This window comes from Myotis daubentonii, chromosome 2 (genome assembly GCF_963259705.1).
Source record: "Myotis daubentonii chromosome 2, mMyoDau2.1, whole genome shotgun sequence".
NCBI classification, from domain to species: domain Eukaryota; kingdom Metazoa; phylum Chordata; class Mammalia; order Chiroptera; family Vespertilionidae; genus Myotis; species Myotis daubentonii.
Genome location: NC_081841.1, coordinates 9,348,509 through 9,361,453, shown reverse-complemented (window position 1 = coordinate 9,361,453; position 12,945 = coordinate 9,348,509). Strand labels below are relative to the sequence as shown.

Here is a 12,945-nt window from a genome sequence, read left to right as displayed (position 1 = left end):
TCTGCCCTCCCCCACACCCCGCCATGTCCCCCCCCCCCCCCCCATTTGTCACAAGTCACCGGGAGTCCCTAGTGCTCAAAACCAGTTCCACAATCCACTCCAGGGGTGGGCAAACTTTTTGACTCGAGGCCACAATGGGTTCTTAAACTGGACCGGAGGGCCGGAACAAAAGCATGGATGGAGTGTTTGTGTGAACTAATATAAATTCAAAGTAAACATCATTACATAAAAAGGTACGGTTTTTGTTTTTTTTTTAGTTTTATTCATTTCAAACGGGCCGCATCCGGCCCGCGGGCCGTAGTTTGCCCACGGCTGCACTAGGCCCACAAAACCGCCCCGCGCTCTGAGGCATGGGTGAGAGGCCAGCCTGCCTCTGAGTGTCCAAACCTGGAAAATGGTGTGAAAGGGCTCGATGAGGTGGTTGAAAGCGACATTCACCGCCCCCCCCACCCCACCCCTCCAACCCCCCGGCAAAGGCCCCGGCCCACACGTGAGGGGCCCAGCTTCGGCCTCGATGTCCGTTTTCTGTAAAGGAAGCGGCCTCCTTTGATGAATAGAAATATGTCAGCGAGACCCTGCTCTTTAAATGTGTTATGACTGGTTCAATGATTTTGTTTCTATTTCTGTGTGAAATGCCAGCACAGAGAGAACTTTTATATTTGAGGGTAATCTGTGATCGGACAGAGGCCACAGTAAGTGAAGGTTTTGTGGCTATTTTTAAAAAAGATATACCTTTCACTTGTTTGGGAACACTAAGTGAATGGGGAAGGGGAGAGAGACAGAGAAAGAGAGAGACAGAGAACAATGAGACACACAGAGATGTCATTAAAATTATTGATAAAACGACAAGCGCGTGTGAGTTTGTGCTGTGCCTCAGGAAGCCCGTGCCAGTGCTCTGTTCTCACCTGACACCCCGAGCGCTGCCCCCCAAGGCCAAGCCGAGCTCTCGCGGCTCGTCACGTGCACTCCTCACAGCTGACGCCACGCACTAGGCCTTCGTGCCCTCTCCCACCTCTCAGCCTGGCTTCGTCTGGAGAGCCACAGTCCCAGAGCCGGTGCTCACAGGGGGTGGGCAGTCACAGAGCCGGTGCTCACAGTGGGTGGACAGTCACAGAGCCGGTGCTCACAGTTGGTGGACAGTCACAGAGCCGGTGCTCACAGGGGGTGGGCAGTCACAGAGCCGGCGCTCACAGGAGGTGGGCAGTCACAGAGCCGGTGCTCACAGGGGGTGGGCAGTCACAGAGCCAGTGTTCACAGTGGGTGGCAGTCACAGAGCCGGCGCTCACAGGGGGTGGGCAGTTACAGAGCGGGCCTCACAGTCCGGGGAGAGGTCACGTGGCTGTCCTGGGGCCTGACTCCTGCCCCTGCTCCACTCATCAAAACCCCCCTGTCCTCAGGTTACACAACTTGCAAGGCCTTAGAATCAGCAAAATCCCAAGGAACCTTGGAACTGGGGAGAAGCCTCGAGACAGAGAGGAAGTATCTGCCACCCAGCCCACCGAGGATTCCAAACCAAAATTCAGTTGTCTTATTTAAAAAAAGGCATTTTGTGCCCATTGACGGTATAAACTGAGAATATTTTCACCTGCTGTGACCCACACATATCCGTGGAATGAGTACTGAACGAATGACAAATGGCAGGCACTTCTCTGCATCCCTAATTGCGTTCTGCCCCGATTCAGTCATCGAGCACATGGTCTCCCTGACTGGATTGTCAGTGGTTTGGGGGCAGGAACCAGCCTCCTTCCGCTTTAAATCCTGCACACGTAGCCTGAGCAGAAGTGCCCCGGGCCTGGGCGTTCGATTGAATTACCATAAATGCACGGAATTTTTTCCAGGCTCCAAGATCAGAAAGCACCCTCTCCTATGCCCTCCCCTCCCCTTCTCTCCCACCTCCTCCGAGATCATCCATGTCCCGAGCCGGGCTCAGATGCAGATGCAGATGCAGACAGAGGGAGGTGGACCCTTTAATGTTGTCACCTGATGCTGCAACACGGCCTGGCAAGTGTGTCTGCCAGGATCTGAGACGGGTCTGCATTGGGCGGATGAGCTCTGCCCTGTTCAGCGGCCATGAACCCTGGTGCGGGCTGGGGTTGGGGGCAGGGAGGTCGGGCTCATTCCAGGGACTGAGCCCGGGTAAGGACCTCGAGGGCAGGGCCACTGGGTCGCTTCCCAGGAGCCCCTGGAAATTGACGGGGCCTCCCAGAGTTGGTGCTTTGAATCTTGGATGCTATTCAAGGCCCTCAAGGCTGAAGCGCCCAGAGGGACCCAGACCACCAGGCCCTTGTCCACGCCCCTGCCCTTGGCCACCGCTCCAGCCGGCTTCCTGGCTGCCGCGGGCACCTGCCAGTGTGTTATTCTGGGTCCCTGAAGTCAGACTCACGGGTTCCGCCTGAGCACTTGGCCTTGGTAGATATGGATTTTGTCTCTTGGCTCCTGTGTGTGAGCTGTTCCCGTGTCTGTCCTTTCTCTGTGGCCAGAAGGTCGGCACTTGTCACGGGCTGGCCACCGAGCTGTCTCCCTCGCTGGAGGCCCCCCGCCTCCCAGGCCACCACTTGAGCCCAGCGCTGCCACTTACGAGCCAGTGTCCTTGGCCTGTCGCTTCCGTTGCTCTGACCTGCCATCTCCCCTGGTTCTGTGCCCCTGCTCCTGGCAGCGAGCAGCCCAAGTGACAAAGGTCTGCTGAGCGGCCCACTTTCCCCACCAGACGAGGCTCCCTCTCCATTCCCTGAGCCCGCCGTTGTCCCTGCCGCTGGGTAGGGGCCCACGGGAAGCAGTTCCCCGACCCACCTCCCCTGCCCTCCATGCCTCCCCCGGCCCTCCTCCTCCTCCCCGCTGGGCTCCGCACACTGAGTCCCACTTCCGCCTTCCCACCCGCCTCCCTGGGAGCCCCTTCACCTGCTCGAGGGATGAAAACTCCAGGCGGAGACTGTGGTGTAACAGAGTCTTTTATTAAACCAGGTGAGTCCCTCCATCAGCTGAGAGGGCACACGGCTGTCCCGGGCACCCCATGCCTCCCCGGGGCTGGGTGTGGCTGTCCCACCCGGCCCAGACCTCCTTCTCTTTGCCAAGGGACATCCCGCTGTCCCGGGGCCGGGTGATGGGCCAGAGGGGCACCGTGGCTGGGGCTTCGTTTACAGCTTAGATTTGGGGTGCAAGGTGAGGATGCAGGGGTGGGTCAGTTGGGAGGTTGGAAGGACTTGGGTTGGGGTTTAAGTGAGAGGAGAGGTAAGTACAACCCAAACTCTGCAGGCCCCAGTGAGCCGACGCCAGGCTTCTCCCTGCTCCCGTGGTGATGCTCCCCCATGGGGAGCCGCGCCCCGAAGCCGCCTTGCCCAGCCCGCTCCCAGCCCCTCCGCCGCTCCCACCCACCGCTCAGACACAAAACAGACAGCAGAAGCAAGCGCTATACAACTATGTGAGATTCGGTCCCCACCCTGCCCTGCGGCCTGGGCCCGAGGGGGTGGGGTGGGCGTGGGGTCTCGGGGGGCTTAGCCCTGGAACCCCAGCTCCTTGTACTTGGCAGCCATGTCGTTCCGGAATAGCTCCAGGGCCTTCTTCATGGCGCCCTGGGCGTCAGCCCCGAAGTCCCCGCCGAGCTTGCTCTGCAGAACCTCGATGATGGAGTCCGAGATGAACTGCAGGGAGGGGGCGAGAGGGGCAGGTCACCGGGGAGGGCGCGGGAGGGGCAGGTCACGGCCGGGCCAGCCAGGAGCCGGCCGGAATCAGGCCCAGCCAGTCTCTTTCTTCAGCGCCACTTGTCCAGCACCGACTATACACTGGGCGCTTCTGAGTGGCCTCCACAGACTGACTGACTCCTCTGACCCCCATGACCCGTGACAGGCGTGGATGGGGAAACTGAGGCCCATCTTGGTACAGATGAGGAAAGGTTAAGCCGCCTGCCCAAGGCCCTGTAGCCAGGTGGGCCGGCTCACCCACTGCCCTCAGCTGGTGCCCAGGACGAGGACCCAGCCTCAGCGCTGAGAGAGCTCCGGCCACGGCCACTCCCGGGGTGGGGGTGGGGGTGGGGGTGGGGGGTGCTCACGGTCTGTGATCTTATCCAGCATTTTGCAATCAGGAAATCTAGGAAGAAACCATCTCCCTTGGCGTGTATTTAATGTTTGCATTAATGGCTTAGTGTGGTCATTGGTTTAAATAGCCTATTGGGGGCGCGGGAGGCGGGGGGCAGGGTACGGAGCATCACATTTCCTGTGCCCAACACAGCATTGCAGCTCAAACATACTGGTGGGAGGGAAGGAGAGAGAGGCGGACAGGGACCCGGCCTGCGGCTCAGCCCCGGGCAAGCCCTGTCTCCCGTCGGCCTCACCGTCACCACAGTGAGGCAGGGACATCTACAGCACAGGCTGCTACAGGCTGGAGGGTCTCGGATGGAAAAATCTCCTGCACCTTTGCAACGGCTCCTCACAGTTTCATGCCAGCCACACGCCGGCCAGGGGTCGTGTACAGAGTCCCAGACGGGGAAGGGGCCAGACCGAGGTCTGGGCTGGAGCTTGTACCCAGGGGGCTGTGGACGACCCACGGCTGGAGCCGGGGATGGAGCCAGGGGCTGCACCGAGGTCGGGTTTTCCCATTTTCTCAGGGCACCTGGGGGTGCAAGTGACCGAAAGCGGGGGGCGGGGGTCGAGGGGAGCGCGCTGAGGGATGCCTCAAGAAGAGCAAGTTTCCACACCCAGAAAACACCTGCCTTTGAGCCTTGATTTGGGGACATATGCCACGTTTACCTTTAATGTTACAAATGCAACAAAATGAAGTGTGGCTACGGGTGCAGTAGGGCAAGCCCTGCCCTTGAAAGTGTGGGGGCTTCAAGGAGGCCATCAGGCTCCCCAGCTCAGCCTTTCAAATCTACGGCAGAGCCACTAACACCTGGAAAGCTGTGGGCTGGGGCAGCCGGACAGGTGAGGAGACGGTGGCCCCTCACTCCCAGGTGAGACGCAGCAAGAGTTCAGCGAGGGGAAGAGCATTCATGGGGCTCAGTCTTAACTGTTTATGGCAGATGACGCCTGTCGGCATAGACCTGGGCTCCAGTCTGCTAGCTGGTGGTGCCGACCTGGCTACCTGGGTTTCTCTCTCAGCCTCGGTGTCCTCGTCCCTGGAGAGGGGATGGGTCATTCCATTGTCCGGTGAGCCCACCACAGGCCACTGGGGCTCGGCAATGGGAGAGAGCCCGGGTCTGCCCTTGAGGAGCGCAGTCCCAGCCAGGGGACAGCTGGGTAAAGAAATAAATTACAGCACATCCGGGCAGGTGACATGACAGGAGGAGGATCAAGCGCCTTTGCTGGGGGGAGGGCCGGCGGAGGGAGCAGCTGACTGCCTGGCGCAGAGGCGGTGGCTGCGGAGCTGAGCCTTGCGTGACGGACAGGGATTTGGCAGGAGGAGATGGGAGGGCGGGGAGCACAGTGTGAGCTGATCTCAGGCAGGGATGCTCATGCCTCACGTCTGTGATGCTCAGTGGGCAGGGCAGGCTAGTTTGTGTGTGACTGGGTGGTGGGGGGCCCGTAGGGGTTCAGGAAGATGAGGTGCTGGTTGGTGGTGGTGCTGGTGGTTGATGGGGGATATTGTGTCACAGGGATTAAGACCGTGGGTTCCAGAGTACCCCAGATCAAGCTATCCCTCCTGGCTTACGCGCTGTTCAACCTCGGGCAATCTGCTTAACCTCTCTGAGCCCTCAGTTTCCAAATCTGTAAAATGGGGATTTAAAAAAAGGTACCTGCCTGGGGCAGGGACTGCTGATTGCCTGCCTAGTGTCCATTTTCTAATTGTATTTGGAGTGGCAACCAACTACCCTGGCCAGTTTTCCGAGCTGACAGGGGTGCTTATAACTAACGCCTGGCCAACAGAGTGTGCACAACACCGTTGGCTGAGGTTTCTGAGACTCTAAACCAGAGCCTTCCTCTCCTCCTGCTGCTTCCTGTTTAGAATCTGGACCAGATGGCTGGAGCTCTAGCAGTCACCTTGGACGAGGAGTCAACTCTGGAGGGCAGAACAGAAAAGGCCTCTATTCCTGGGGCTTCCTACCGGCTCTGGCTCCCTCCCTCTGCACTTCGTCCGTGTGAGAGGAGAGGAAACACGGACTGCGGCTCCCAACCTTTGGGTGTGACTGTGAGAATCCCATGAGGTGACTCAGGCCGGTCCTATCACCATTATCCTTCCCCTCCTCGCACACCAGCCTGCCTGCCGTTCCTGCCCGAGGGGCTGCGCCATCCATTCGGCCCTTGGTCCCCGAGCTCCCTAGCGCTCCCTGTCACCATGTCCCCTCCTCCCCTAGGACGCCTGAGGCTCCGTCACTTCATCTGTAAATATGCTGGAACCAATAGAGCCAGCCTGCCGGCCGCCCCGCCCCAGAACTGAGCCCCAGCTGCTGAGCTCCGGCCACAGCGTCCTGCATGTCACACACCCAGCGGCGCCGGGTCACGAGCCGGGGTTCTGCAGGGATACGGACCTCGACTGAATCCTGGCTCTGCCACTTGCTACCTCTGTGACCACGCACCAGCTACTGCACCTCTGTGCCTCAGTCTCCTCATCTGTCGAGTGGGTATGATAAGAGTACCTACCTGTGGAGAGAGTGCAAGTTGTGCACCTGATCCCCAGTCTCCCCTGCTCCCTGGGTAACGACATACTGATTTGGGAGAGAAATATATACAATCTCAGTGACCCCAGGAGGGAGGCCACGTGGGTGCCAGCCCACCTTACAGATGAGGAGACCGGAGCACAGAGAGCAGTGACCTAGGTCACCCAGCGAGTGAGTGGCTGAGCGTCTGAGACCACTCCCTCCATCCTCTCCCCCCCCCCCCCCCGGCCCGCTCCGCACCTCCAGGTACTTGACCGGGACCTTGTGCTTGGTGGCGTGGGACTGGGCCAGCGGCTTCAGCTCCGCCTCGTGCTGCCCCTTCTTCTTGAGGATGCCGCCCAGGGCCGTGAGCACGGTGGCGCCCTGTTTCTTCAGGTCCTCGGAGGCCTTCATCTCATCCTCCGACTTCAGGTTCTTGAGCTTTTCGAACTTATCCTGGGTCTCGGGGTGCCCCTTAAAGAGACTGTGGGAACAGGGAGGGCTGGAGTCAGACGCGGGAGCATGTAGTGGGGTGTGGAGGTGGCCAGACTGGAGCTCAAATCCGGACTCCCCCGCTTCCCAGCTGTGTCACCTTGGCCAAGTCCCTTCACCTCCCCGCGCCTCAGCTTCCTCATCCGGGGAATGGGGCTCACTGGTCCCTGCCTGTAGAAGTGCAGTGAGGACCAAATGAGGTCACACGTGCTGCGTGTTGTAGAAATGCTTGCCATTAGGATTTTTCATGCCTTCCTCTTCTCCCTTGTTATTTGAGAGGCAGGAAGGCAAAGCTCCGCTGCATTGCACCCTGGCCTCACCCCAGCTTTCCCTGAGGGGTTCCGAGAGTAGAGGTCAGAGTGGCATCAAGGGCGGAACAGAGGCGGGGGCCAAAGGACGCTGGCTTTGTTGAGCGCCTGCCACGTGCAGGCCCCGCGCTCGGCTCTGCACCTGCGCTGCCCTTGGGGTCACAGTGCCCCCACGTCACAGGTGAGGAAACAGGCCCCGAGGTGTGAAGTCCTCGTCCCATATTCCAGGGCTGGAGTGCAGCAGAGTCAGACTGAAGGCAGGGCTGAGTGACTCAAAATGTCATCCATGCTGCGGACCACCTCTGCAGCTTCCTGCCTCGGGCTCATGCTTGCGCTGCTTCCATACTTTCAGCGACGGGAGGCTCACTCTCTGTGAGAGCCGTGCCACCCAGAGCAGCTCTCGGGCTCAGAAAGCTCTTATTTTGAGCCCAAACTCTGATTTCCCTGCACCTCTGACACCCCTTACAGTACAGATGGCGACGGGCCCTGGTGGGAGCCAAAGACCAGGTCCTCACTCCTACCAGGGACCCAGCAAGCAGGCCACAGAGGGACCCTGAGCAGGCGCCTCCAGCCTTGGACCTGTCTTTCCTGCTGCGAAAAGGCTGGTGGTGGTTAAAGGGAGTCGTGCTGGCCCTGAGTGGGGGTGACTTCCCCACTTCACTCCTGGGCCTACAGAAGGCCACAGCGGCAGGCGACCAGCCCAGGGTCACGCGGCCAGTCGGTGGCAGAACCCGGACCCGAGCCCAGCCTTGGGCGGCTCCATAACGGGTGCTCTCTCCCTCGGGTGCCCCCTGAAATGTGTGGAGGAGAAACCCCGTCTGCCTGCTCCCTCTCCTTCCAACTGTGGACACACGCCAGTGAGTGTGTCTCCCCGCACACACCTGTGCTCACATGCACGCACATGCATGCACTCACAAGCACGCTCCACACGGCACCGACAGGAACCCTGTCTTTCCGGGAGCAGCTCCCCCCCCCCCCCCCCCCCGCTCGCCCAGAAAGCCCAGGGCTGTCCACAGCCTGGCTCAATGTCACCACCTCACCCCGGGCCCAGCCAAGCCTTGAGTGTCACTGACAGCTCCTCTCCGGCACCTTCCGCCCGAGGGTCCATACTCCTGGCTATCGTTATCTGGTGACAATGATCCTGGAACTCCTGCTGACAGAGTGAGACCTGGCACCCACAGGCAGGGCCCGACGAGGGGAGAGGGGGAGGAGACTGTCTGGGGCAGAATGGGGCCAACGACCGGGGACCCACAGGGATCTCAGACATTTTGGGAGTCCCCAGGTGTCTGGGAGAAGGAACATGGGACTGAGAATTACGGAGGCTGAGCTCTGGCCCCAGCTGTCTCCAACGTGCTGTGTGCCATTAAAGAAGCCACTCAACCTCTCTGGGTCTTGCTCACCCATCTGATTTCTCAGCCTCCGAATTCTAAGGCAGGACCCCGCCTCAGCCTCTGCTCTGAGCACAGCTGGCAGAGGGAGCCCGGACCTGTTTCTCACGGCACCAGAGAGTTAGTCTAATGAGTGCCCACAGCTCTCAGTGCCCGCAGCTGAGCGTCCCCGGCACAGCCCCAGAGGCCAGACCCGGACTCGCCTGACAGGAGCAGCCCCCAACACGGAAATGGGTGGCCGCGCTTTCCCTCGCGTTCCAGCAACGCCCCTGGCCTTGTGGTTTTCACCTCCGATTCCCTCTCCTACCCGCCTGGTTTGTCACAGTCTGCAGGCAGGTCAGAGAGAAACGAGGCCGGTTCCCGTGTCCGCTGAAAGGATGCCAGCCAGACCCCCACCCGGAGACCGAGGGCCCGGTGGACCTGCAGGATTCTTCTCTGCTCCGGCACCAAAGAACCAGAGCGGGGATGGGCCGGACCGTGGGCCAGTATCGCGCAGCAGTGAGAGCAGGTGCGGTGAGTGCACGCTGCCTGGAATTGAATTCCAGCTGTGTGACTTTGAGCAAGTTACTTAACCTCTCTGATAAACCTGGTGATGATCATCATTTCAACCTCATAAAGATGTTGCGAGTTAGTATCTGGGAAACACTTAACACAGGGCCTGGCAATCAGTGTGTACTGTTCCAGTATTCACTGTCCTCCTCATTTCTACCACCATCATCACCTCCGTCACATCGCCACCCTCGTCTCATCATCACCTCCATCGCCACCCCCATCACCCTGCACCATAGCAGCAGTGCAACTGTTAGGGTCAGGAATGTGGAGTTCTGCCTACAGCTGCCCCCGGTTAACTGAGCCTCTCAGGCCGTTTCCTCTCGGCACCATGGGAATTATTAGCCACCAGCAGTGATTTTCAGTTTTTCCATGACCTCGAGATCCTTTGTACAAGTGAAAAAATGCATAAAGCAGGAAAACTTTGGACAAGAGAAGGCAAGGCAGGGGCCTGGGGCCCACTCAGCAGCCCCCTCGCTCCTGAACCCTCGCTTTTGGAACCAGACGCTCCAACGACCCCCCAGCTTTCACACTCTAGAACAGCGGTTCTCAACCTGTGGGTCGCGACCCCTTTGGGGGTCAAACAACCCTTTCACAGGGGTCGCCTGAGACCATCGGAAAACACATATATAATTACAGATTGTTTTTGTGATTCATCACTATGCTTTAATTATGTTCAATTTGTAACAATGAAAATACATCCTGCCTATCAGCTATTTACATGACGATTCATAACAGTAGCAAAATTACAGTGATGAAGTAGCAACGAAAATAATTTTATGGTTGGGGGTCACCACAACGTGAGGAACTGTATTAAAGGGCTGCGGCATTAGGAAGGTTGAGAACCACTGCTCTAGAACGTCATGATCACGAGAGCCCTCAGCTGTAGTAACAGGCCCGGCTGAACCCAACTGCCCATTTTGGTCACCAGAGGCGTGGGAGACGTGACCTTCCAGGTTCATCATCTGGGGCAGGACCAAGAGGCCAGGTCACACCGGGGCACCGGCAGGCTGGGGGCCAGCATCCTCTCCCTGCCCTCCCCCACCCCCCACTGAGCAGGCGGAACCAGTTGGCATGGTCTCTGCGTGTCCCGCAGTCTCGGATGTGATAGGGCATCAGGCTCTCTGGATTCTTAAGGAGCCACGAGCCTCAGGCATCACGTCTTGTCCCTGGCGCCTGGCCCGTGGCAGGACTCTCCGAGCCACCCTGGGAAGGGAGAAAATGCTTCCCCTGATGACACCATGCCCCGAGTCTCCTTCAGCATCCAGGCACTGCCTCGGGGCTGGCGGCCCCCAGAGCACCTTGGAGACTCCCCGCTCTGAACATGGGTCTCGCACCCGACTTCCCCGCCTGCTCTCCTGCAGCAGGGAGGACCGTGGACTTGGGGAGTGCCAGCGCAAGAGGGGAAGGGTCTTGGAGACCATGGCAACCCCCTGCACTCAACCAATAGGAAGCAGAGAGGAGCAGTGGTGACCTTTTCAAGGTCACACAGCAAATTGGTGGCTGAGGAGTTGATGTGAACCTGGGGGGGAGCCTTTTGTCCAATCCAACAGGACCTGTGGCAGCCCAGCAGCCAGACCACAGCGACAGGAGGAGAAAGGCAACAGAGAACTCCCTTGACTGTCCTTCCTTCGTGTCTCCAGCGTGGACCACCAAGTGCGCGCGCGCGTCAGATAACAGAGCGCCCAGGACCCACCATTCTCCCAGTGGGAGCTGGAAGTGGGTGAGGCCCCGGGAGAGCGCAAGGGCACCCGAGGGGAGAGGAACACCTGGTCTGGCTCAGAACGAAGGAGGAATTCATCTGTGAATTGAAGTGTAAAGGACGATCCACTTGCTAGTGGCAACCCCACGGCCCCTTCCTCCCAGGCGTGGAAACGCCGGCTGACACAGGTGTCTGACCTGGGCTGCCCCGGCACGAGGGAGGGGCCGGGAGAAGAGGAGACTGGATCCCCGTCTGGGGAGGAGGCAACGGGAAACGAGGTTCCATTCACAGGCCACCAGCCACCCCTGTATCCAGACCTTGGAATTCTTTGTTCTTTGGTTTACTCGGGAACCCCTTGCTGTAGGAGGCAAGGTGTGTGGAGACCACACCACTCTGAGCGCTCAGATGCAAGAAAGACATACTTGGAGCCAAAAGCCACTCATGGGCCTCCGTCACCTGTTTTCTAATTATAATACTTAAAGGGCCCTACGCTGGGCTTCGTCTGTAGCAGTTATGGACTCTGCAACTCACTATATGCCAGGAAGAGTGCTGGGCTCCTTACAAGCACCATCTTCTATCGTTCTCACTTTGACTCTATAATGTAGATATTGGGATTTCCCCCTTGTGTAGGCGAAGAAATCGAGGCTCAGAAGTCACACAATTGCTCAGTGGCAAAGCTTGGTCTAGAGCAGCGGTTCTCAACCTGTGGGTCGCGACCCCTTTGGCGGTCGAACGACCCTTTCACAGGGGTTGCCTAAGACCATCCTGCGTATCAGATATTTACATGACGATTCATAACAGTAGCAACATGACAGTGATGAAGTAGCAACGAAAATAATTTTATGGTTGGGTCACCACATGAGGAACTGTATTTAAAGGGCCAGAAGGTTGAGAACCACTGGTCTAGAGCTACATGTCTCATCTTGAGGGCCATATCTTAACCTTGCGACTTTACAGACTTCCATGGACTTGTGACGGGGGTGCGGGGGGGGGGGTGGGGGAATGTCGTCCCCTCTCGGGTCCTTTCTGTCCTCATCTAATAAGTGAGGCAGTTGGATGAGGACCCTCGGGGCCCCTGTTAACTGACTGTCTATAATTCCTCGTGGTGGGCTCAAGGTATCAAGCTTTTCCCGACTGCAGACATAAGTGTGAGATGGATCCCCCTTTCCTTTTCTGACTCCAATCCCTGACATTTAAAAGCAAAGGAGAACCAAATGGAGCAGGGGGAGGGGGGGCGGTGAGTTAACAAGCTCAACTAACACAGCCAACTGGTCGACCCTGGGCAAAGGTTCCGCCTGCTGTCAAACACCCTGATCTCGGGGAAGCAGGTGATAGGACAAGGGAATCTCTTCCTTTTACCTGATGAGGACGGCTTGCCCATGGCCCGGGATGTCGGCCTCCACCTTGCCCCAGGCATTCAGCACCAACTGCCATTCCCCGTCGCTGAGCCCCATGGCGGAGTCTGAAGGAGACAGAAAGAGCAGGTGTAGGCTGACTGGGTGTCCTGGTCCCGGCAGCTGGGGTTTGAGGCTGCCGGGCCCCAAAGGGGTTTTATACCCTCCCGATGCCTGACACAGATCACTTGACAGCTTGCTCCCTCCCCGGCCCCCGCCCCCTGGCCCCCACCTCCACACCGGGGTCTAATCTCCTCCTTTCTCTGGCCCTTACATGGAAGCTATTTCGGGGCAGGTGCCATTGTGGGGAGGTAGGACAACTCAGGCCACGCGGGGGTGGGGGTGGGGGTGGCTGTGTGTGTGGAAAGAGTCGGGAGGAGGTGGGGCCACTGTCTGGACTCTCAAAGGCCAACACAAAGGGCACCACCAAGGCCGATGCCAGCGGCCTGAAACCCAACTCTCCCTGCTGCCAGCAAGGGGAACTGGCGTGGGCAGCAGGGGCCCGGCTGGCCGGGGCCGTCCCAGCCCTTGTCCGTCTCCTGGT

The 12,945-nt window shown here is 58.9% G+C and overlaps 1 protein-coding gene across 1 annotated transcript; it reads right to left on the bottom strand.

Moving 5' to 3' along the window:
- Window positions 1–2,930: 2,930 nt before the first annotated feature.
- On the bottom strand, window positions 2,931–12,546 carry MB (myoglobin). The gene is made up of 3 exons (XM_059681716.1): window positions 12,367–12,546; window positions 6,830–7,052; window positions 2,931–3,638 (listed from the first exon to the last, which is right to left on the bottom strand). Exons 1-3 carry the CDS (start codon window positions 12,459–12,461, stop codon window positions 3,492–3,494), a joined length of 465 nt encoding a protein of 154 aa, XP_059537699.1. The 5' UTR covers window positions 12,462–12,546; the 3' UTR covers window positions 2,931–3,491.
- Window positions 12,547–12,945: the final 399 nt, after the last annotated feature.